Source organism: Lepisosteus oculatus, chromosome 10 (assembly GCF_040954835.1).
Source record: "Lepisosteus oculatus isolate fLepOcu1 chromosome 10, fLepOcu1.hap2, whole genome shotgun sequence".
Classification (NCBI taxonomy): domain Eukaryota; kingdom Metazoa; phylum Chordata; class Actinopteri; order Semionotiformes; family Lepisosteidae; genus Lepisosteus; species Lepisosteus oculatus.
The window spans coordinates 33,500,215-33,526,187 of NC_090705.1; the positions used below are offsets into that span (position 1 = coordinate 33,500,215).

A 25,973-nucleotide genomic window follows, 5' to 3' on the forward strand; every position below is an offset into this window, starting at 1 on the left:
ATTTAATTTAATCAATTAACCCTCTATGAACTATTTCTGAGAGTTCGAAGCTAACCTACCTCTGTACGCTCATGAACTAAGACAGAACTGCTTGGGATATTAATATTAATCTTCTCCTTTGTTATTTGGAGACACTTCAGAATTTCATTTCTGAGAACATTATATAGGCAAAATGCCCCCGTTTATTTTCCAAAAGGGCTACTGAATTACTGTCTGACCTTGTAGATTGACCTAATAATCTTCCAATCCACACCACCTTCCTACCAAAGAAACATGCATTCTCATTTTTTTTAAAAGCTTTTAATTCTTAACTTAACCAGATGTGCTATCTACAATACAGTACATGACAGTCTACTTAATGAAGTTCATTAATTATAAAAGCAGTTAAAGCATATTTTAGACAAAGTTGCTCATAGAAGTCTGGAAGATTCTGCATACTTTTATTATATATTTTTTTTACTTTAAAGTATGTTTTCCTCTTCAGCAATGATTGTTTTCTGTAAATTATTAACAAACAGGTTTATCTTGAAGGCATGTTTGTAGTATACTGTAGCTGTTTAACAACACATACATTTTTTGTACAATAAAAGGCTGCTATCAAAGTTTATTCTTCATGTATACAAACTGATCAAGAAATAAAATCGTAGTACAGTATAGATTTCCAGAACACATTCCACAACCCCTAACTAAATCAGCTTAAAATATCAAAACGGAACTAAAATGATAATTTTACAAATAGGAAGCCATTTGAAAACGGGGGTTTTGTAAATGGTACATCTACCAAAATGGTGTCACAAAGTCAGTTAATGCCAGCATAGATTACAAAAAAAACAACCACATTTAATTACAAATTCTCATCTAATACTACTATGGTGTGTAGAATCCACTTATTATGAAAGCATATTTGAATTCAGCTGTTGCTCATGCTTCACTTGCACAATCTACACTTTAATTCATCTCCCTGCTTTGTCCAGATGAATTGAGCTTCTTCCACATCTCTGTCAATCTCTTGTTTTGCTCTTGGCGTGTCCCTCCTTTCACTTCTCCCTCTCAAAGCGCGTCTGCGCTTTGGCACAGCTGCTTGGCACAAGCACCCACTGCAAAACATAAAATAAAATAAAGCGACAGACCCCCGCTACAGCTGCCGATCCCTCTATAACAAGCGGGCCGCGCACACCGCTGAGCTGGCGATCTCCGGCACGCCGGTCACACGTGAGCACAGCCCCCCGGTCTCTCACTGTCGGGGAGTGACCGTCCCCCTCCAGCAGCGAGGGGGGGTGCTGTAGCCCCAGTCGGCACCCTAAAGCACTACCGCCTGAGCTGCTCCTTCGCTATGCAGCAATTGCACCAACCAGAAGCAACGTTCCCTCTAATTGTTAATGGCCTGTGCGCGCAAAAAGGTCCAAGTTGTGCATTTCCCCCCCAGCGACAAAACCATGTGCGCACTACATTGAGTGTATGTAAAATTGTAAACCTGCATTTATTTTTTGTTAATAAAGTTAATTCTCATAGAAGCATACAGGTCCAAAAGACCGGGACAGCGATTCAACGAGTGACGAGTGAGCACGAGCAGCGAGGTACGAGACTACGAAAGCATAGATATCGATTATCAAGTAGCAATAATAACGCACACAGCCAAGTTGGGCCTCTCGCACCCAGTCACATGTGGTCAATTTAGCATTTTTCAATTGACGACCGTGTTCGTTTTATTATCATCATATATTTTGGGGGAATTTATTTTTTTGTGCGCAGTTCAATTTCTTATGCGCGCTGCTTTCATAACCTGTGCGCTATGGGAACATTGCCCAGAAAGCTGTCCTGCTTCAAGTCTTCTGCATTTTAGTGCAGGGATTCAGACCAATAAGAAAGGCAGCTAAAAAAATAAAGATGAGAGTTTGGCAGGCATTTTCCAGCACAGGGGTGCCTGAATTAGCATTCTAATAATTGTACCAGAAATGACCAAGTTACCTAATAATCTAGAGAGTTCTTCAAGTTGATATGATTTCTACATCTGCTACTTCCCTTTTAAATACATGGAGGACATTAGATTTTTAAGCAACATATTTAGACTTTTCACTAACCTTTCTAAAAGGACTTTGATCAATGCAGTTCAGCATAAGACCTTGCTCTTTCCTGGAAGATGTATTTAGTCTTCAAGTCTTTAAAGTGATTAGTCTAATTCATACTATGAAAGTATCGATAGTACAGGTTGCTTTAAAACTGAGGTAGGCAAATCTTGGTATCTTCATTAATTGATGGAAAACAATAGTGTCACATACATTAACATAAATGCTGATCACAACGTCAGCATTTAAAATGTGTGGCATCGTTTTAGAAGAGACCTTTTTAGAAAACCTTTTCCACACAGTGTAACTTAATTCCTCTGTAGTCATAAATCATTAGCATATATATAAAGGAAAGATGTGAGTTTTGACTGATCTATTCCTTCCATCCATTTTCTAACCACTTCATCCAGTTGAGGGTCATGGGGGAACCAGGTTACACCCTGGATGGGACACCAGTCAATCGCAGACTGATCTATTCCCACACAAGAAATTTGTCCAGTTTTCATCCTCTTAAGTTACTCACAAAAACATACAGAGAGATTGGATTAGATATTGATGGTGTGCACAAGACTTTAGTGAATTTTCCAAAGAAAAGGTTTTAAACAATGCTGACATTTACAAAGTTAGATGGCAATAGTGTAATAATGGCATAGTCAATGTTTCTCAAAAGTACAAAACAGCCGTCCCAGTATGTTCAAGAAAATGCGCATCAATAGTGATTCCAAAGAAAATGATAAGTGAAGAACTATTGTTCCGTACCAAGACAAAAATGTACACCCCCTTTAAAGGTTTCTATATGGTAGCAGCATCTATAATATACTGTACATTGATATTTCATTTAATTAAACCTTCCTACAAATATACCGTAACTATTGTAAGTAGGAAATATTGCTTTTTGGGAGGAACTACAATGTATTTGTAAGATCTGTCTTAACTCTCAAGCACTAAGAAAAATGTAACCAATGGTTCTCCGGTGCACAATAACAACATGATAAGAATGTCCAGATATAAAATATATAACTATTTTATATATTAACTATTTTGCCTAAATAATTACAAATACAATTAACGTATTTTGCTTTATCTGTATTAAGGATATCCCATTTTGTTCCTTCATATAAATCGAACAATCATTTCAAAGTATTAATATGCTTGACTTCAAAGACACACATGAAAATCCAGCATTATTTTGGGGGTAGGATGGAGTAAGAACAGTTTGTTGAACAAATCTTAATAACAGGCAAATATTAACAATGTTTTTCTGCTCTCTGGCAGAAAAGAGATTCTCTTTTCTAGATCAGGCTAGGCTGTCCTAATGATGGCTTTGGGTATCCTGACTTTGCAAAACTCGGTCAATAAACCACATTAACCCAATAGAGCCCCACACATCTGTGCACAATTTTTCATTTCCTTTTGGCAGAGAGCTGGCCGACATCAGGATAAAGTTATAAGTGCTGTACCAGTCGGCAAAATATTGTTTGAAAAGTTTTTAACAATATCTCTGCACCATGTACTATTATACTGCTTATAAGTCTGGAAATGAGCCCCAGCAATCAGACATTTTATCTGAAGAATATGCTCTTTACAGCACCACTCGTATCTTAAAATGCCAGTCTCAAAAATCCTAAAATACAGTCTGTAATGGGCTCCTATCTAACAGGAAAAAATTGTTTCCAGGGAGTTTGTAGCAACTTGCCCTGTGCCTTTCTGAGACACAGAGCCGTGTTTCCAGATATGACTGACAGTGGTAATTGAAGTCTTGTTCTTTGACTTTCTTTTTGGGTTCCTGCAGTCGCACAAAGGTTCAGAGCAGTTAGGAAACAGAATGTCAGGCTCACACTGCTCTCCTTGTGTGCGAGTGAAGACAGATAAGTCCAAAACCTGAGGCATCTAAGTGGCTTGTTCCTCACCAACACTCAGTCAAGTTAAAGAATGAATTTTCAAGGCGATAACATCAGTGCAACAAACTTACAAGACCCTTTTTTTTATCAAAGTGGCTTTTTTTATAAATTTCAACCGAAAAATGCCTCCTTTGACAGATAAATAAGATAGAACTTTTGACCGAAATGGAAAGTGGTTCTTGAATTGGTCTTGTATGTGAATGCACTTTACATTTATCAAAAATATGGGCAATAAAAGTTGTTTTTTTTTAATTCCAAACTTGGTTCCTGCAGTTCAGCTCCTTGCGCATTTGCTTGGATGTACCGTGATAGGAATACATTGAGTTTTCTTTTCATCCCAGAAATGAGGCTCTTACCCTTTCCTGTTGTGATAGTACCAGACAGACGTATAAAACTCAGCGAATAAATAAAACACACGTAGACGCGTCACATGATTTGGCACCACGCACTGCCCCTCCCCGCCGCACGGGAGCACAGGGTTTCAAAAGAGCTGGAGTAGGAACTCCGGGGCCCAGTCCAGAGCAGTCTGCGCGACAGCCAGCGCGGCGGCCCCCAGCGTGGCCGAGATGCCCCACACGGCCATTTTGACCAGCTGGCTCGTTCCTGCGGGCGCCACCTCCTCCGGGACGGCCAGGTCGGACGAGGCCCTGTCCCGGAGCTGCTGTCGCAGGACGGTGTCGGGCCGCTGCTGGAGGGTGGCCATTTGGAAGTCTTTGAAGGAGCTAATGGTGATGCTGAGGAAAGAGAAAAAGGGAAAGAGGAGGCACTGAGAAACAGCCGGAAAAGCCATGTCCTTCAGCAGCATGGTAAGAACAGCACACGGTGCTTCTTTCTTAAAGTGACGTCATTTAAACTGAATCTGGATGGAGCACCGTTTTAGACTGTGATGAAGATATCCACTACTTGATACCTTTGGCTTGTTTATTCATATTCCTGCATTCCACTATAAAAACAAATCAGTTCAAATGGGAACTTATTTTAGCTACCTAACCTATTTTCCATCCATTTTTCCAACTGCTTTATCCACTTATATCCAGACCCTAACGTGGCAAGCAAATTTGCGAAACACACGATTCATCCTGGACGGGACACCAGTCTATCACAAGGCAGACAGACACACTCATTCACACCAGGGACAGTTCTCCCAGAAGCCAGTTAACCTGCAAGTATGTCTTTGGACAGCACTCCCAGAATTGAACGCAGGGCACCAGAACTAACCACTAACCACAGAACAGTGCTAACCACTGCGAAACCGTGCTGCCCATATTACCCCTATTATAATCTGGAATTAGAGCTTGGATTCACTTGTAACCACAGCATGCAGTACATAATGAAAACGGATTGTGTCATAACAGATAAAGGTGAGTTTGTTGTCCATGAAGTAGGGTCATAATTCCAGACTAATTTCTTTCTCCAGAGACTATAAAACACGAGAATGAAAGTTTAATGCAATTAACTATAGCAGTGCCTCTTTTGGTATGCTAATGATTTAGCCAGAGAGGGCTTTTAAAAATAAAAAAGCATACACAAAACTAAAAATATATAGGCTCAGTGTCTTTGAAAACAAACTACATGTTTTAATGAGACATCCAGTTCATTGTTTTCAGCTCATTTGGATCTAGCTCTAAAGTTGCACAGCTATTAGTTATATAAATAGCTCCACAGCAAGTTTAAACGTTGATGTGTAAAAGTTTAACACACAAAATAATTAAACATTCTGCCCCCATAAATCACGGTGAACAGGTTTGGGACAAAAATGAAGACACTTGGGTAAATGAGGGACACCTAGTATATTAAAATCAAGGGATTCCACACAGATGTGGCATTCATTAAGCAAATAAAATCCCAGCATTGTAAAAGTCATGGATACGAATGTTGAACACATCTGGAGGGAGACCTCACTGACTCTGAAAGAGGGGTAAATGTTGGGGTGGGCGCTTCTGGTAGGAGCTTCAGTGACCCAGACGGCTCAACTTGGCGATATTTCAAAAAGGTCATGTCCGCATGGGACTCCCGAGGGATAGAGGTCATCGGCAAAAGGGCAACAGCAGGGGGAAAACGTGTCCCCCTGCAGGATCGGGATATCTGTGCATTCATTCGAAGTGTTCGCGCCGTCTTCACCGAATCCGACATGGCAAAAATTCCGCGGGAAACAAAGTGCAGCTGACTGGGACGCCAGAGCAACTGAAAGCAATCTGCAAGCGACTGTCATCCGGGCCTTGAGGAAATAAATATGTTTGCTGTGAAGGGGGAGATGTAGATTAGATTGCAATGCAGAGGCTGGCTGTACAATGGGACTACCGCTATCGTACAGAAAACCTCAGTGGTTGTCCGGAAGCACAGCTGCACTTGACCTTGTGGAGTGAGAAGACCTTGTTCAAGTGTTGCCTGACCTTCAGAGAGCTTCATTTCTAACCTAATGGATGTGCAGGCTTATCTACTATCCACCCCTTCCTTTCTGTACCTTAGAAACCCATTTTCTGTTTCGGGGCTATATCTGACCGATACGAAAAACAAGCCATATTAGGTACGTGGAGGGGGAAGAAAAAAAGGGATAAGAATCATCAGAAAACGCTGGGAAAAAAGAAAACTGACATCCACATTATTCATTCTTTTTTACAACGTGGCTGCAGAGTAGCAACACGTCGTCTTGCCCCCGATTAAGTCCAGCCTGAGGACACAAAATAAATCACAGATCTGCCAGGATGATGCCAGACAATGACAAAGTCATCCACACCAAATCCTGTCGGTAATCATATTTTTACAGTCCTGCTGCTCTTGATACCGATTCGCACTGCAAAAGGATGGATCTGGGCTGCAACACTTAATGCAATTCATCCGTTTTAGAATCTAGGATCTACATCGCTGAACATTAACCTCACCTGCAACACCAGCTAGACAAAAAAAAACACAATGACGTCTGTTGTAATATTGTACATATTGCACGGCCAAACATTAGCGTTGGTGAACGAACTGTGCAGAGACATGAATACTGCTGCAAATAATGACCATTGGGGTGAATGTAGAATTATTCCCTCCACTGCACTACACTTTCAGGTCAGGCAGCACAATAGAGAGGAAGGTTAAAGCTTCATGCATGCTCATTTCATCACCTCCAACAAACAATGAGAGCACACGGGCCCCGGCACCCCTGCTGTGGAGTGCCAGCCCCGCGAGGCCGCAGATGCTGAGGGGGAATGTAATTTATGCAAAATTAGGCATGCACATAATTACCCAGGGACAGGTCTTATTTATTGCATGAGGTAGCTGCCCCCATAAGGGGCCTGGAGTCCCTTTAACTCTGAAAAGGCTACAAATGAAAGCCTGAAGTAACCCCAATTGTTAAATGCACTTTATTTCACCACTCTTTCCTCATAGGCATTGTATATATTGGCCTGTATCTGCTTTATTTTGCTTTACCCGGACCGTAGCTGAACAAAACTACTGATCTTTTGGAGGGCAATGTGTTGGGGGTTCTTTTGTGCGTGAGCGCATGTGAACAACGTCCCAAAACTCTTTTCCCTTCTAGGAAATGAGATCTACAAATTCAATCTCCAGACTGACAGGCAACGTTTAGGCGGAAAGGATGCAGATGGAGATAGGCAGGACGTTCGACTGTTGCATTACAACACCTCTAAAAGGCATCAGCTGCGGTGGATCTCAGCCTGTGATTTCATGCTCAACAGCCCCACCTTCTGGAGAAAAGACATTCTGATAGGACAAGCTAATGGTGGAGAACGATCACAAAATGCTGGGGGGAAAAGACCAGTCTCGTGTCAGTCGTGCAACTTCAGCTTTTCCTTAAAAATATAACACATTCTCCTGAAAACTCTTTTTCAGATTGACTAAATTTTAAAATAAAAATGAGAACGCCAGTGTATTTTACTCCAGTTCCCTGACAAATTAGGATTAACTCTCACTAAATCTAGGTTTTCTGTTTTGCTCCGCAGATGCTGTTTGTTTAATTTCTGAAGTTAATTTAAGGTGCCAAACAGCATGCGTCATGCCTCAGAATGAGCATCCCAGGACACGAGAGCCTGTGTTCAGAGTTCACAAGTCCTTTATCGAAACATTACTGGCCCCTCACGACGGTCTACACAAACATGAACGGCTCTCGATCAATTATACTAGATCAGCTGCACTTGCCTACCTTAAATAAAACCACTTATCATATCCTTCTGGACAGAAATCTACTTCACAGTGTCTTTGCACTGCTACCTTGCCTGGATTTGGCGCCTCTACAGCATCACAGTCAGCAGTTGGGATTAGTGCTGAATTCTTCAATTCTGGGTACATCTTACTAAGCAGTTACACCATCATTTATGTAGAACCTGCACAGTGAATAACTGAAACTAAATATATAACAAAGAGGCCTACTGCACCAGACTGATCTGACAATGATCCAATTTTTCTTCTTAGTTAAATATTTTTAAAGTGTCCAGGGAGTTCATTATAGCTGACCATCCTTAATCCATCACACTGCATGAGGAGGCTATAGGAGATCCAGACGTGCTGACCATGAATTTTAACTTTCCAGAAAAGTTTGAGAAAGAGGACGAACACTCCAACAGTTTAGAACTGCAGGCGAAGGGCACAACCTTTTTCTAGTACGTGTCATTTCACATCCCTCCCTCTGCTTCCTCGCCAGCCCTGCAGCAGTCCCTTGGTATAGTCCTACCTGGAGGGTTTCTGTGAGCTTTGCCATCATAGCCGGGCTGTCCGTCCTTCAGCCAAGTGGATAAAACATCAAACCTCCCTTTCAAATTGCTCTGCCACTCAACCACTCTACACAGCTTGAAGCGACTGAATACCAATGATATCCGCCTGACGGAATCTAATTCGGGCCACTCAGGTGAAAGAGCGCCCTCTAATGTACGGGAGGGTGACTGCGTGAACGGACCGGGTGACGTCCCATCAGCCCTGGTCTCCTGAGCGATGTGTCGCTCCGAGCAGCAGCGAGAGGAAATCTGGAGACATTCCAAATGAGGTAGGAACGCAACAAGCAACGCTTAAACCCTTATTTTTTCTCCGATATGGAGACAGGTTTATGTAGGAATGTCAGGATCCATAAAAAGGACACCTGTACTTGAAATCGCCAAGATGTACTACACTTAGAGAAAGCCATTAGGTACTTGCAAACGAAGCATTCCGGTCAAGTGACCTTCCTGAGTCCAGGAAAAGATGACTTTCTACACCGGTGTGATTTACAGTACGCACGTTTTAAAATGCTTCAGGAGACACGGGTCAGTTTCCACACGTATCTCCTCTCTCTCTCTTACCTCTCGCGGGGCTGAAGGGCAGCCTTCTTGGCGAGCACTACTGGAGGGTAACGAGTGAAGAGCTCCTGTGCAGTGGAGATGAGCTCCTCGTAGGGGAGGTTCTGGGGGATCTGGGACAGGAGGTGGTGGACGCTGGCCATGTCACAGTCACAGCTCTTCACTTCCTTCTCTCTGTAAAGAACTATCTGGAACAGGGGAGAGGGGAGAGGTGGAGGAGATGCAGGGATATGCTGCAGTATGTCTTTTGGCTCCCTCTGCCACATCACTCCGTAAGCTTTAAGTTATAGGACAACGTTCCAAGCTGGACGTTTCCACATTGTTCATCTCAAAAACAGAAAATGAGTTGAGTGAAAACATTATTTGAGGTTTTCAGCCTCATATCATCTCCAACCAGATCTGTACTTCTAAACGGCTCATACATAGCTGAACCAGGACTGAATTTTGCTATGGAGCAAAAGGCTTTGGAAATTCCCGTCACTATTTTATACTATTGGCAACCATGCTACATTTTCCAGAGTCTTTGTTATCCAAACTTCAAACACCAGAGTGCCCCTTCAGGTTTCCACCCCATATCTGAAGGGGAATACGCTTATGGGAAAGAAGAAAGGAGCAATTTAAACTAATCTTGCTCAAACAGCAAAAGTCTTCCACACAAACCTCTAGTGAGTTCATTATAGTTCTTTAATTAACCGGTCTACAACAAAGTGCTCGAGACTCCCTCGTGACGTGAGAACAAAAACAGAAAGTAATGAAAAGTTTTATTTAAATCCTTCCCTTTTCTTTTAAAGATGCCTTGTTGTTGAAAACATAATGGAGGCAAAATACAACTTCAAACAGCACAAACGTCAAAGCATAACTTCAATTTTCCCTTTTTTATACCAGATTAAAACTAGTTTTCGGAAACTTGAGGAGTAACTCAGTTGCTTTGCACGAACTAGACAAATTGAAGACCAAAAAAAATAATGGGATGCATAATTATTATTGAAGGCAGAAAGTTATAATCATAAGTGTAAGGAGAAACAAACTCCTTAATGGTACATAATAATAAACACAGCTTCCTACAGGAACTCATAAATTAAATATTTAAAATACTGACACTTCTTGGTATCACTGTTGTTCTTTTCATATTACAAACAAATAGGAGTTAGGCTTGCAATAAGAAAAATACTGGAAAAAATGTATCGTTCTTGGGCATTTTCTTGAAGAAGACAAGACAAGAAAATATGAAAATATAATCACAGGAACTACAGTCGGAAAAGTGACTGCAGACAGATGACAGCAAAACTCTTGATACCTCTTCAAATCGTTCATAAATGAGTTCCCAAACACAATACATCCTACAAACATAATGCATCACTGAATACAAACTGACACCTAAGTAACAATAATAGGTAATTTTTCCAGTCCCGCAAACTTAAATTCATGACAGGTTGCCTACAAATTCAATATTGATTGCTATGAAAGTAATAAAATAAAAATTCTATTTAGGCAAAGACCAAATACGTCAAAATAATTTGTTTTAAGTACTTAATCTGAACAAGGAGTACATTTCTTAACTACAGGCCTGCCATTACAAAATAGGCAGCTTTTGCCAAGTCAGAAGAAAAAGATGGAAAAGGCTCTTTAACACTTATGTTTGGTTCACATAGGATGAATACTATGCGAGTGTCGTATAAACACGAGGTCGTGATATAAACCATATGTGTAATATAAATAATTCTTCCAAATGGGTATAAAACCATTTGAGAAACCTTTACTTCATGTAACAATAACAGTGTGGCTACGAATACTCATTCCTAGGCAATGTGCTTTTCCTTAGCCCTCATACCACTTTTAGTGGAAGCTAAAAGAGCCCTCACACCAGCAAGCCCATAAGATTAAAAAAATTACCGGGGTGCAAATGGGGTTGGTAGAAAGGAAACCTGGATTCTTACCACTGCAGCAAAGTAGATCGCCATTAGGGGATGGGAAGCCAGGAAGAAGTCGTAGAGCCTGAGAACGTGCCGGAAATCCGACAGAACATGCCCGTACCAGGTGATCAGCCAACTCAGCGCAAAGATTGTGCCCACCTCTGCCCTGCAGGAGCCAAAACAGACCACCACAAGGGCACTAGTGAGGGGAAACTGAACAAAAAACAAATTCCATTTTTATTAGGGTAAGGTATTAATTAAACATAATTTCCAATTACGTCGGGGCTTGTTTCGCAGACGGGACTTCTAAAATCTTTAAAATGCTACTCGACTTTGAGAAGAAAAAATAGGCTCAATATTTTCTTCATTGAAACGCTTAAAAAAAGCTCCTCAGATGAAACACTTCTGTGCCCTGAAGCGAAACGGCATTCACCCAGCTACAGGTACAGCATACATTAGCAATAGAGTCTCGCCATTGATATTCACAGCGCAAAACCCAGCTGTTTATACCAATACCGTGGTGCTGGAGGGCCAGTCAATTAGTACAAAATGAAGCCTGACATCTTAAAGTGGTTTTCGAAGGCAATTAAACCGCCGAATGAATTTAAAACTCCTATAATAAAAGTTTCATTTTAACAGCTACTGAAGAGTTTGGGCCATGACCCTCACCAGGATGAACAGCATGAAAACTATGGGTTGGATGACAAGTGTGGCCGACGCGTGCCTCGTATCTGTTTTATTTTTTTAAATGGTCCTAGTGTTCATCCGATAAAAAACAAAAAAATGTGCAGCTGTAAATATCGACACTCAAGCAAAACAAAAGCGTTAAGGAATTCAGTTTTACTGAAGCAGGGGGTGTATAAAGGATAAAGCATGGTGTAAAAACAACTACCTAGCTCTGTAAAAAAAAAGAGGACTCCTGCCTCCCAGGCTCTCCCCTTCGGAGAGAGAGCAACAGCACAGTCCTTGACTTGACTGTGAAACTGCTGACAACAGTGTCAGTTATGATGCGGATATCCGTCTGCTGGGACCTGAACTGAGACAGACTGGCTTTCGGTCAGCAATGATTCTGAATGAAAGTGGCAACATGGTGATAAAAGACTTTGATGTCTTTTTTCCTCCAACTCCCCCCCCCCATGTTAGGATGAGTAATTTCTTCCTCTTAACTTTATTACAGCCCAAGGACAAGATCCTGCAGCTCCCTACACTTCCCCAGGCCTGTGCTCTGTCACTTTGGCCTCATAAACCACAGGCAGCCAAGTGTGGCAGCTCACAGGACCTCGGAGAAGCTCTGCACCATTCGGCTTGGCAGGGGAACCTGTTACCTGCTCTCTTATGACTGCAGTTATAGACAATGCATCTTTCTCTGCCCTCATTCCGGGATGAGCAGTAGAGCTACAGCAGCACAGCTAATATACTAGGCGCAAAGTGAAACAGCAGCACTTATTCCGACAGTCACATTTTTCCTGTGTTTGTGCTACTCAGACCAGACAGCAGTATGTAAACCTCCCTCGGGCTCCCATGATGCACACATTCGTTATTTATAAAGAGACACTCTTCTTCTCTAAATTTTAAATGTCCCGCGATTAAAAATAACTTACTGTGATGCTCGGTGCAGCCGAAGCTGCAGGCACCTGAAACGCCACCAACCACCAAAAGTACGTGTACACATTCAGACAACAGGCTTTTGGAGTTATCTTTGCGGAAATAAATCAGATTTGGCGTGTATATTTGTAACACTTTTAGGTTTTAAAACGGACAGATTTTGGTACGTACCATAAATTGAAAAAATGAAAACCTCTACTTTTATTCAGCTTAGCCTTTCAGTCATATTGACCTCCTTTTAAGCTTTAAAAGCCGTCCATTATAGTTTCTCCTTTTGAACGATGGGTTTTCACAATTTATCATCCGCTAGCTTCTGCAAGGGCGGTAGGAGGCCTGGGTTCAATTTCAAACCTGATTTGCCGTCTGTTCGGAGTCTGTAGGTTCTCCCTGTGATCATGTGGGTTACCTTTGGTTGCTTTAAGGTTAATTTGCTCCTGGGAAAATTGGCCCTAATGTGATGCGAGTGTGTGCGTGTCTGTGTCTGTGACTGCCCTGCGATGGGCTGCCGTCCTGTCCAGGGTGAACCCTGCCTTGCACCTGAATCTTGCCGGGACGGACTCCTGCTCCCCCCCGTTATCTTGAATTGGATAAAGTGCTTAAAAAATGGACGGACGAATAGCTTCCCCAAAACCTTTGGTCCACATGGAATTGAAACGGCTCAAAACAAACAGCTTGATACAGGTCAAATCAAGAAAAAATATTGGGTTATGTTTCTTTGGGGGAAAGAAACACCAATAGCACCGTTTTACTGGAAAGACGCTGATGTTTCCATTCAAAAATGATGCATTTAGGCCTACCTGACACGTCAATATAAAAAGGAAATGCAAATGCCAATTATTAGAAGGGGGTGTGACACTGAGATAGCAAACACAGCGACAACACTATTTATATGTTCCCTTGACTGCCGACAGCTTCTTTCAAGTTGCACAGAGTGTTGAGACAGATAAGAACTGAAGACTTCCCAATTATAGCGTGCAGAAGTGTATTTTCTGTCAGGTAATCAATTATGCACATACAAGAGGTGGAAAAGGTACCTGATAAACAGGAAGTTTACTGTATTAATTTACTGCAAAAGTTTCATTTTTTGCCCCCCTTCTCACATTTCATCAGCCTTTGCAAACTCAGGAGGAAGGAGGAAGTACATAAGAGGAAATCGATAAAATTGATTTTCTCTATATCTGTTGCTTTTGATCTACTGTAATTAATATCCCGAGACAGACTTGCATCCTGCACTTTACAGACAAACTACACATGAAGCAAAAATATGAACAAAACTGCCTGTATAGAGGACATGATTGACATTGCACCCATTTAGTGTGAAGCAGTAATGATGATTTGTTCAAATAAAGTTATTTGTCCTACAGTATGTGTATTAAGATATAAGCCATCAGGGCCTCTGCATTCGTTAGAGCTGAATGCAGCTAATCGCATTCTAAAAATACGTTTTTGCACCAGTTTTAATATTTCACTTGCTCAGAAGTATTCCTTAAGATTTTGTTAAATTTTTGTTTTTCAGGAGCAATACAAGTTGAAATGGCAAAAACAAGTCTAATACATTATGCATAAATGTCTCATCAAAAATGAACAATTCTTTGCAAACGACTATTCTAGTCACTACTTGTTTTTCGGGAATAAGAGAGTAAGTACTATTTACAACAAAACTGACAGGAAATAAAAAAGAATGACAAAAGCAATATTTTTTTAATTAAACATCTAAAACTAGCCAAAACGCTGTGTTTTCTTTCTTCTCTTTTCAGCATGGAATAAACCTATTAATTGTTCCTTTGCAGCCTACGCATGCTGACGCAGCTACCCAGCTGAACTAGAATACAATTATGACTACTGATTGAGTTTTTACCCCATTTGTTTTAATTATTTGTAAATTAAGCTTCAAAAGGTCACTGGCCCAAAATCTCAACTGCATGGAGACATTACACAGCCATTATATACTAGAGGAGAAACCTCTATCACTCAGGGTGAGCTACAGTAAGTATTATACAGAGCATGGCCTGACGAATAAGCAAAACACAGGTTATTTAAATATGAACAAGTACAGCTATTTACTGCCTTTTTAACACTTAATCATAAATCTTAGAATCAAACCCATATCGTACAGGCAGCCCGCACAATAAAAGGTAAGGATCACATGGCTTCTCATTTTAGATTTCATCAGGATGCAAGCTGCTCACATTCGAATGTGATTAGCCAACTTGTCTGGTAAATCAGTTAAAGAGTAGCTCTTCTGGTAATCAGTTACACAAACAACCAAAGCTCTCAGTTTCAGGTAAGCCAGGACTTTAAACAGTCAATATCACAACTCCTGAGAGAAAAGAATTTTGTCAATTATAATTCCATGTGTCTAAATAAGCTTAAAACATTTCAAAGTGTTTTTCACACATAAAGGAACCACATCATCATTCACTGAAGTGCCACACCATGTACCATGAGCCCCGCAATGTACTAGTTTAGGTAAAGTCATGAGAAACTGCTTTACCAACGGAGTTAAAGGGGTAAATTCAGAAAAGTCATTGTGTACAAGCCCAGAGTGCAGTTTAGTGAGGTCAACTGTAATAACATCCCTACTCAACTTTGGATGCCTAATGTGCTAGTAATAAACAATTACGTTTAGTATCTCATCTGATGAGCAAAGCGCCACCTACTGGTCCATCAATACCACTTGCAATAGCAAACTGGGTTACTCTGAAGGTTTTCCCTAATGGTGTAGTACTGACCAGGCCCAGCCTTGCTTAGCTTCTATGCTCAGACTATTAGAAAGTTATACTGCTTCTTATTATGATCCTTAATACACTGTCTTATTTTGCAGAAAATCTGCTTGATGAAAACGGGCTGCAAGCTTGAAATCCAGCCTGCTGCTCCATTGCATCGCTGAAAATGCAAGAATTAAAAATCAATTCTGAATCAAGGAAATTCCGACCCATATTTCTAACTTGAGGTGATAATATCTCAATATTGTCAAGTATCTCTCTAAGGCGATTATGCATCTGAAACTCAGAACAGAACAACATTGCATAATAGAATGTAATTGCAGAACATGACTCATTCGGCATTTCATTTGCTGAAAACTGTATCTGTATTATCCTTATGCAGCGCTCTAAGAAATCACGACAAGCAGAAAAATGTTATAAGGGTGAAAAGGCTGTTTTCACTTTGCAATTATGTCCTGTTGCATAAAGTATGTCTTACTCATGCTAATAAATGGGTAGGGTGACACAGCAGCAATGTAGTGGTGAGCCTAGTGCTGAGGTCCCGGGTTCAATTCCAGACCTGGGATGCTATCTGTGTGGAGTTTGTAAGTTCTCCCCGTGATTAGGTCCAAAGACCTACTTGCAGGTTAACTGGCTTGTGCAAAAACAGGCCCTGATGTGAGTGTGTGCGTGTTTGCATCTGTGTCTGTGAGTGCCCTATTGAGAGTCTGGCGTCACGTCAAGTGGGTATCCCTACTTGCCCCAACTGCTTGCCAGAATAGGCTTAAGCAACCCTGAAGTGGATAAGGCTGTTTGTGAATTTTCACCTTTTATGTTACTGCACTGTTCAGTGCCTTATGGTATGTATCTATATGCGATTCCGGCAATTCTTGTCCATCCACTTTCAAACACTTTGTAAACAGCTACTGATCTACTGTGCCATTGATCACCACAGATTCCAATAATTTGAGCACACAGTACAGACTGACATGGTGCAGATGTATTAGTTTAAAACAAATTGTGTTGCAGAAAATAAAATATGTCATCATGATAAGAACATCAGTCACAAAAGTCAAAGGAAAGAGGCCTACAAATCGCTTTACTTTAAGTGCCAAAGAAAACGCTTGTATATAAGCTGATAATTCTTCTTCCTGGACGTTTAAAAAAGCCACACAGCTGACAGACACACATTTTCAAGCCTACAGCTCTGTTTTGTACAAAGCACAAATCCTCATCGTACCACAGGGAGCATCAGGAAAGAAAACCCAAAGTGACTTCAGAGGAGTTAAACAGTTAGCGATATCTGCCCATGTCTGATTGCAACACTCTAAAACTCATCGTGTGACTGGCTACACAGCCCTATTAACATTCAGGGAGATTAAATACCATCAATACGTAATTTAGCTATGCTTTTTAATCATGTTTGTTCATTTTTTTTACGATTAAAACAGTCAAGTATAGTAGTTGTTTTAGAAATCTGGTTGTAAAGGTTTCTCAGTCTTGACTTGATCCTGTAGAGTGCTTCTGTATTAACACAATGACCTCACTGCAATCCATTCTAAAGGACATGGAACATACATATTTCTGTTTAGATACAAAGTAAAAATCAAACTGAAAAACAAAAACAAAATTGGGAAAAAAGGCTCAGTATTTCATATCTTGGACTATCTTTGCAAAAGGTAGCATGTTTTAAACTTCCATCTAGGGGATGCTAGCCTGTCTGGTTTGAACAATATGTGATATTTTGCGCACGGTTCCCTTTTACAGAGAAAAAGCGAATTATATGATATGGCTTCACTGTGGCATTGAGGGTTTCCTGATGGTGATCCTACAGGGGATCCGTGGAAAAGAAAATGGGATGTGGAGGCAGACTAAGGCTAAAGCTTGCACTGCTAACCTGGCATTCCATCTTTGGGAAAAAAGCAAAATGGCAATTTAATACAGATTAACAATCTAAATTAACAGCACAATACAGAGAAGCACTGCAGAGCTTTTCAAAAATATAATTGTTCGAGCACTGAATAAGAATTCATGAACATTTCAATGTTCACCAAGAGCAGACTATTTTTTGTTAGATATCCAATAGTAACAGAATGCTAAAAATACTGTTAGCATGTGGTGGTTCACAAAATGTTTGGAAAATGGGTCTGAACACTTGAAATTGCGTATTATCCACAGGTGGTATGACTGATTTTCCAGGATGTAGCTGGATGGAAGCTTACTATATCATTACAATATGCCCACTGCTTTTCTCATGAAGATGCAGTGGAGCAACATTCCAAGTTAGAACCCACAGCTGCCTCAGCTGATAGCTGCTATTGTGAAACAGCTGGAGTTTAAGGGAACCAGTAAGCACGAATACTACAGTGTTTCTCGCAAAACACGGGAAGATCTACTTCCATCTGACACACATGGACTCCATTTTCGGGAACTTTGTTTTCTAAATGGTGGAGGGGTCAGACATGTTGCAAACGTCTTGCTACAGACAAGGAAGAAACAAGGTGCTCCCGTTTCAACATAAACAGCCCTACCTTTGCATGAAGTCATGGAGTTCTGGATCAACCTCCTCCAAGATTGGCATGAGGTAATTTAATATGTGCTTTGTGCTATCCATCGTAGGATCCATGAAATCCCTAAAAATGAAGTGAAAAATATGCACAGTTATCTTTTAACCATCTAAATGCGTATATTAAATTAAATACACCTGTATGTGTATATTAAAGTGTGGAAAAATATCCATTGCTCCATTTTAGAAGAGCAAAACCATTAATTTTAAGGTAAATACCACAATTTGGTTGTCTTCAAGGTGGAATTTTAAATAAATCGCACCAGCTCCCTTTACCCTTGAGCTTATGTGTATTTAACAAATACTTCCCCAGTTGATGGTCGTCTTGCTTATTTCCACACCACTACACAAAACAGCCGATTTAGTCAGAAGAAACAATGCATGCTGTGACAGTAAATCCTAGCACTGCAGTTGTGCTGAAAGACTGTCAGTACGAAAGGAGATTATAGTCCCAAGCACAGTGGGCACAGAATTGTCATTTCAGGACGTTGCTGAAGTATTCTCATTACATGCATTGAAATAGCGTCACAGACAAAATCTCTTTTTAACACAGGCACTTGTTGATCAAATCCTGCAGATGGACTGGGAACACATTCCATGTGCTTGCAGGCTCGGTTATGTTTAGTTCAGCTTTGGTGAAAGCTCATTTACTGGGGAATATGTGACATTTTGCGTTGGCCACACCTTCTGTCACCCAGACATTGTGTACTCCATTTCAAAACTGACGGCTTCATAGCTTGAAGCAACACCTGCAGCACAAATTAGCAGGTCAAAAGGAAATTGCAGATTGTTTTTCCAATGTTTTTTTCCCCCACTATTAACTTGTTTGCATGCAGTGAATTTTCTATCCTCAACTGACATCAGAAAAAAATCAGTTTCATCTGTTACCCTCTCTGTTGAGGGAAAAACACCCTTCAATCGTTATACAGTGCCTTCCAAAGGCATTGGAACAGTTAAATGAAAACCTGTTTTTGCTCTACAGTCAAGCACTTTCCCATTGGTGATTATGAGAAGGTGTCAGTCCTAGTGAGGTTAGTAAGCAAGCTTTCATCTTGATGAGACACAGGAAAACTACACCCCAGATCAGTATTAAAGAAAAACAAAATTAGACCAGAAAGGAATAGAGAAAGAGTAAAATGTGAGAGAACTCCTCCTTTACTGACCAGAGAATACATTATCTCTTCATAATCTGAGCACTATAAAAACAGACACTAGCCTTTTATGTCCCATTCTTCGGATGAGATATAAAACTGACTCTCTGTGGTCATTAAAAATCCCAGGGTGTTTCTCAAAAAGAGTAGGGGTGTTACCCTGCCGTTCCTGGCCAAATGTCCCCATGGCCTCTACTAATTATGGCCTCCTAATAATCCCCATCTCTGAACTGGCTTCATCACTATGTTCTCCTCCCCACTGATAGCTGGTGTGTGGTGATCGTACTGGTCTACTTTTGCTGCTGTCGCATCATCCAGGTGGGGACTACACATTCGTTGCAGTGGAGGGCTGTCCAGAAAAATGCTATATAAGTGAAAGATATTATTATATTATTATTATTAAGAGACTATTGCCTTAAACAGACCTACTTGTTTAGTGCAGCATGGTTTTGGAATAGGGAAAAAAGTCCATGTTTGTTAAGTACCCCTTTTAGAAAAAAAATAGTTCCATTTAGAACCGGTTTATTTGATAAGAAAAAAGGACTCTCTTTTACTATACGGCATTTGTGCCTCCGTAACAAGGTGAATTCTGCTTTTCTGGGTCCTGTAAAAACGCAGGACCCCGAAATACTTAGTTTTGAAAATATCTGTAAAGGACAGCGGTGAACTTTGTATGTGCATGTGCTTTTGGAAAAATACTTTTAAATTTGCCACTTGGTTTATTACTTTGTGACCACACAGTGTTGGAGAGCACAGGTCGATAAATGTTAAGGTTCTCTATGTAGCTGTGATTTTTCCCATAATGTACTTGAAAAGCCAGCTGGTGTCAGGACCTGAATTTTGAATATATATTCACATCCCCTTATTTGTAATATTTACTTAAACAGGAAGAAAGTAGCCAAGAAGTGAATACATGGATAAAAGAATTACATTTACTGTAACTATCTCAGGGAGTCATTTCTCATTTATGAAAAAATAACTGCTGAAAATAAGGAAGCCTCCCTCATGCACTTAAGACTGCACTGTAATGCTCTACTCGCTGGGGTATCTAAATCTACTTTGAACAAACTGCAGTATGTCCAAAATTCAGCAGCCAGAATCCTGACCAGGTCTAGTGCAAATGATCACATTACTCCTATCCTGGAGTCCTTGCACTGGCTTCCCGTCAAATTCCGTGTGGACTTTAAAATCCTCATGCTCACCTACAAGGCTCTGCATGGCTTGGCACCTCAGTACCTGTCTGAACTATTATCGCCCTACTCCCCACCTCCCAACTTACGCTCTTCTAATTCTGCTCTCCTTACTGTCCCCCAAGCCCGTCTACATTGTATGGGTGACAGGGCCTTCCTCCTATTATACCCCCAAGCTCTGGAACTCTCTGCCCAAGGATATTAAAGAGTCACCTTCTCTAAACTCCTTCAAATCCAGACTCAAAACCTTCTTCTTTAGAAAGGCCTCTTCTTAACTGGTGCCATTCTTCACTCCTCTGCTTTTCTTAGTACCACGGTCTCCTCTGTCTATTGCAATTGTGTTTTATCTTGTGTATTCTTTTTATTTATTGTTGTTCTCATTCTGTAAAGTAATTTGAGAAGCCATCTTTAAAGGCGCTATATAAAATAAAGTTTATTATTATTATTATTAAGACAGAACCCCTTTACCTGAGGTGGTGATTTGACAGAGTGTCCACCATAGCTGCAGCCATTCTCTCTCCCACGACCAGTAAGAAGGTGACCACGATATCGTGGTAGCCTTGGTAGTAATGCAGCTGAGGGTTCCTCTTCAGGACGTCCAGGATGATGTCAGTCAGCTGCTCCTGCAGGACCTCTCTCTGCTCGGCACGCATCCCTGAAGGAGAGAGAGGACAGCTGAGCCAGGCAGAGCCCGCGCTCGAGCCACGGGACACCGGACTCTCTGCGCTTTACATCCCCGCGCACAGCGGGTGCCCGTCACTTCCTTACATCATAATCAGTCCACGTCTGTCACCTCTGCCATCTGTTGAGCGAGTGTATGTTCTGCAAAGGACAATGGGATGCAATCGCCGAGTGGGGAAGGAGGCCGAGGTGCCAGATCAGGACCTACATAGAACGGACAATCACCGCTTTTCTAAAACTACCCAGGCAAAGGGGTTCTGTAAATGTATGAACCACACTTAATGGGCGGCAATGTCAAAGTTGACTTTTCCCCCCCAATACCTGTACAATTGGTGGAGATTTACTGAGCAGCAGGGAACTAATAGAACTTGTTTCTTGATGTGGTCAGAATGAATGTGAAAAGAATTGTGAAGACAGTTTTTGTAGCTAAACACAATGAATTTGAACATTTTTAATGTATCGATCCATTTTTTTTTTGTCCCACCTTGTGCTCCTATACTGTGACAATGTGGCAGCTTTCTAATACAGGATTCTATTACGTTTGGGGTGGCTCTGTGGCTAAGGATCTGCGCCTGTGGCTGGAAGGTTGCTGGTTCGTATCTCGCGGCCGGCAGAGGAATCCTCCTCCGTTGGGCCCCTGAGCAAGGCCCTTAACCCCAACTTCTCCAAGGGCGCGGTATAGAAAGGGCCGACCCTGCGCTCTGACCCCAATCTTCTCTCCCTGTCTGTGTGTCTCATGGAGAGCAAGTCGGGGTAGGTGAAAAGACAAATTCCTAATACAAGAAATTGTATATGGCTAACAAAGTGATCTTAAATGAAAGTCACAAATCTTTTGCAGTAACAAACTTTAGCTGTGCAAGGACACCAGGGCAGGAGTAATGCAATTACTGCCAAAATCTGGGCATACCGAAGTTTGTTCACTTTGGATTCAGATACAAGCAGGGTGTTGCACTAATAAACTGTAGAAAATATTATTTTTTTAAACTTACAAAAATAATTCTACGGTTTCCAATTGAAATTTTCTGCCTTAACAATTGCAGAATATTGCAACATTGCAGTAACAATGGGGTTTACGATAGATTAGTGGCACTACACGTGGATTGTTAATATCTATCCCACCCTCTTACAGTGGGATCCATTCTGAACTCCTCTGTCACTTTTAAACAGTAGTTTCATACAACTAGTCAAAAGATAAAAAGGGAGATGTTACGGGAATGTTTTAATTAATTGTAATTACCTTTTGGAAAACGTCGCATTGACCTCCGGACATCGAGAAGCACCTGGTTGTAATCCTTGTGGCTCTCTCTGACATCTTTTCCTGAGGATATTGAAGAATCACTTTGTTATCGTTCTTGCTCATAACATTTGAAAATAAAATATTAGATGTCTCTTCCGGTCAATAATGCAGCTCAACAGACTGATGACTGAACATCAGAGCATTCATCCATTTCTACTTCGGAAGCCATCTAGGTTTTTATGGTTGACCATTTCAAATGGTGTGACAATTGTGTAGAAAACAATTTTAGAAATCGCTCTCTTGATTCACAACTTCCATACCGCACTTTTACAGTTAAAAAAATAACACCTAACCGTGGCACAAACCACAAGACAGTGCTTCATTTAGAGGCAATTAAGTAGCATAACCTACAAAGAGCAGCCAATAAATTTAAAAACACATCCAAATCATGCACGTTCATCGTAGGCTTCCACTTCTGTAGCACCTGGGGAGAATTAACACCTGAGGTATGCCAGCATAATTCAACATCAGCTTCCTTTCTAAGTTGCCTTAACTACACACATGAACACACCCTTGAAAACAATCTCCACCATGGACACACGCCTGCGTGCTGTTTCCAGTGCTCTCTCACCTGGTCTGGGAGGCAGATTGTACACATTGACGCTGAGCAGCTTGGGCCACACTTTCCTCCTGATCTCGTCCGCCACGAGTCCCCCCTCGCTCACGGCGGCTCTGCGCAGGGTCTCGATGTCCACGGGATCGCTGTTCAGGGCCCGGTGGATCTCCACCAGCTTCTGCTTCTTCTTCGACTCGTGCTCTGTGCGCCGGAACCGAAAGGAAACGACTCCCCTCAGGGCAAGGCATTCAGGGAGAGTAAGGAGGGAAAAAAAGACGTACCCGTAGCACTTGAACTCACTAGCGGGTCAAAGTTGTGGCACCCCTATCTAATGTGCAGCCTTCAAGCGACGTGAATACATTTCACTTGCCAGTGGAAAGGGAAGCCTTTTTTTAGATCCTAACTACTCTGCAATGTTGTTTTTATTTCTGAGAAATGCTGGATGGAATTACCGATTGGAAAAACTAGCAGCAACCACCCGATCTAGACAAAAACCAAGTGGCCACCTCTTGCCTCTGATCGTTTTTATTTTTTAAACCTGCTGGCAGCGAACTGGATACGCTGAAGCGAAAAGCAACAATCCAGTCACCTAAAACTAAATAGAGAGACGGATCAAAACAAATTGAAAAGACCTATAATCAGCTGAATGGAACCAGTTCTTTTTGTCGTTCTGAAGGACTATCAACATCTTAAGATGCAGTACCTGCACATCTCTATGTGATGTCCTCAGTGTGCTTCTAGAAATGACTGAACACTGAAGACTAACAACGGATAGGATCTTAAAAAGAAAAGGAAAAACTTGGATCAAATATGCTGACAGACGCAGATGTAAAAACTGCAGGTGTATGCTATAATAAAGACCATTCACGCTGACACAAGGCAGAAACATAGCACACAGAAACATAGAATCCAATATCAATATTTAATGGCACATGACATTAACATCTCACAACGTCTCACAACACAGGCGAGGTCACCCCGCGGCACGCGCCCGTGTTAGGGCTCATTCACAGCCCTGCTGACGTCACCTGCTAATTTCCGGGTGGATCAAGACACATCAATACTTTCCTCCTGTACCCAACACTGATTTACATAACTGTCCTTCTTCAGTATCTGGCCTGAATGATCTTATTTTGACTTCATACTAATGGGACGTGGTCCTCAATTTCTCTGTTTTGGTGTGTCACAATTTGCTAGTCGCTTTGCTTGTATAACGGCGGATCTTTGAATCCACTTTCCATACCCGAATCGGAAGAACCGACTGCAACTCAAAACTGGGATTGTGTCCAAACCTTAATTTACAGATTTGCACTCACAGCGTAATCATATATTCCTCTAATGGTGTTTTTATTGTTGAATTCCCATGTTAAATGGGAAGACAAATACTACGTGTACACGGAAAACAGTAGCTAACAGCTTTGGGAACAATTGTACAGATGTTTGCATTAGGCATGCAGCCTGACGTGATACAAACAAGATACGATGAAACAGAATTTTCTGTATTAAATACCTCATTGCAACAATAGAAAGAAGTCAAATTGTCATCGAAGGAACATCGTGTTATCTGTCTCCTCATTACCGAGATGGGATACTCAATTCAGGTTATATTCCACAGCCCTACGCTACCGGTACGAAATCACTATACTCTTTTTATAAACAAACTGTACACGGTGCAACAATTTATATCCGAAAAACACCGACTGCGACTGTAACACTGCCGCTGCTCATGATTATGCATTTACACATTTTGTCGCTTGTCCGAAAACGTGCACTTACACGTAGGCACAGACTGAAAGAGCAGCCCGATTTTGACACTGGACGAATTTAGCTTAACATGGATTTGTATGACGGATAAAAAAAGGTAATTTTGCTGAGATAATAAAATATTCCCCGTTTTGACACGGGTTATATGAAACATTAAAATAATAAATGAACGATTTTTAACCTCCTTGCTTCTTCACGGTTCCATTTCCAGTCACTTGGGATCCAGTGTTCTGCTGGTGTTTTTTTCCCTTCTTCATCTCCTTGTGACACACTAGATTATCTCCCAAGATCTCACATACTTTTAAATAATTTAAAATAATACAAACGAAATTACGAAAGGTTACGCAAGCAGAACCAATTCAAAAATCAGCACATCAGCCTTCCTTCACCTCAACCGTCCCCCTACAATGGCAAATTGCCTTCTACCCCAACCTTGACAAACCTGAAAGGGGAACTGTCGTTGTCTCTGATCCGATTGGTGCCCACTCGAGGACCCAGCCTGAGCGCTGCTTCTGATTGGCCGGGCTCTCTCGCTGGCGTCAAGCAGGTTATGTTGAGAGCGCCTGGTCACGCAAGGAATTCTAGGAAATGTAGTTTTTTTAAAAAAATCCACTTCTTTTCCGTCTTTATTTTTCGGAATTTACCTGTACCTGTGTGGCGGCTGCCGCAACGTTGTTGACAGAAGAAGTAATGGAATTGGTGGTAGTGATATCTGAAGCTGTAGGCCGAAGAGGCTAATCCATGTGGGTTTTGAAGTACATTAGTACATTAGATGTCAATATTAAATCATGAGCTCCTATAGACATGTAGTTATTCAATTCTGATATGTTAAGCAGGTGTTAAAATCCCCTTATACCGTTGACTAGGTTTGTAATATCTGGTGTCCATTCTGAATTGCACTCTGGGCTTGAACAATCTGTTTTAACTAAAATTCTCGGTTATTCAATTCGAGAAGCAGCACCCTGAGGTCTGTGTGGATCCCCAGTACGGGGACGGGGACACTATACTGTAAAAAAGGAGCCGTCCTTCGGATGAGACGTAAAAGCGAGGTCCTGACTCTCTGTGCTCATTAAAAAGCTCAGGGTGTTTCTCGAAATGAGTACGGGTTTGACCCCGGTGTCCTGGCCAAATTTCCCCCTGGTCTCCTAATACTCCCCATCTATGAATCGGCTTCATCACTCTCATAGCTGATGTGTGGTGAGCGAACTGGCGCATCATTCAGGTGGATGCTGCACATTGGTGGTCCCCATTACCTGTAAAGTGCTTTGAGTGGGGTGTCCAGAAAAGTGCTATATAAGTGTA

General features: G+C 41.4%; 1 protein-coding gene across 1 annotated transcript; it reads right to left on the reverse strand.

Annotated features, from left to right (window-relative positions):
- Positions 1 to 589: 589 nt before the first annotated feature.
- LOC102695082 (TBC1 domain family member 20) lies at positions 590 to 25,084 on the reverse strand. The gene is made up of 8 exons (XM_006635842.3): positions 24,853 to 25,084; positions 22,923 to 23,108; positions 22,292 to 22,372; positions 20,842 to 21,028; positions 17,998 to 18,099; positions 11,181 to 11,322; positions 9,247 to 9,431; positions 590 to 4,701 (listed from the first exon to the last, which is right to left on the reverse strand). Exons 1-8 carry the CDS (start codon positions 24,926 to 24,928, stop codon positions 4,449 to 4,451), a joined length of 1,212 nt encoding a protein of 403 aa, XP_006635905.1. The 5' UTR covers positions 24,929 to 25,084; the 3' UTR covers positions 590 to 4,448.
- Positions 25,085 to 25,973: the final 889 nt, after the last annotated feature.

Excerpts from the sequence above, each read along its gene's own strand:
- LOC102695082 (XM_006635842.3), bottom strand. The coding sequence starts at position 24,928 with ATGAAGAAGGGAAAAAAACACCAGCAGAACACTGGATCCCAAGTGACT. Across the intron at positions 11,323-17,997 it reads CTCCATGACTTCATGCAAAG|GGCAGAGGTGGGCACAATCT; the intron begins GTAGGGCTGTTT and ends TGGCTCCTGCAG. Across the intron at positions 4,702-9,246 it reads GCCCTTCAGCCCCGCGAGAG|CATCACCATTAGCTCCTTCA; the intron begins GTAAGAGAGAGA and ends CTCTTTCCTCAG.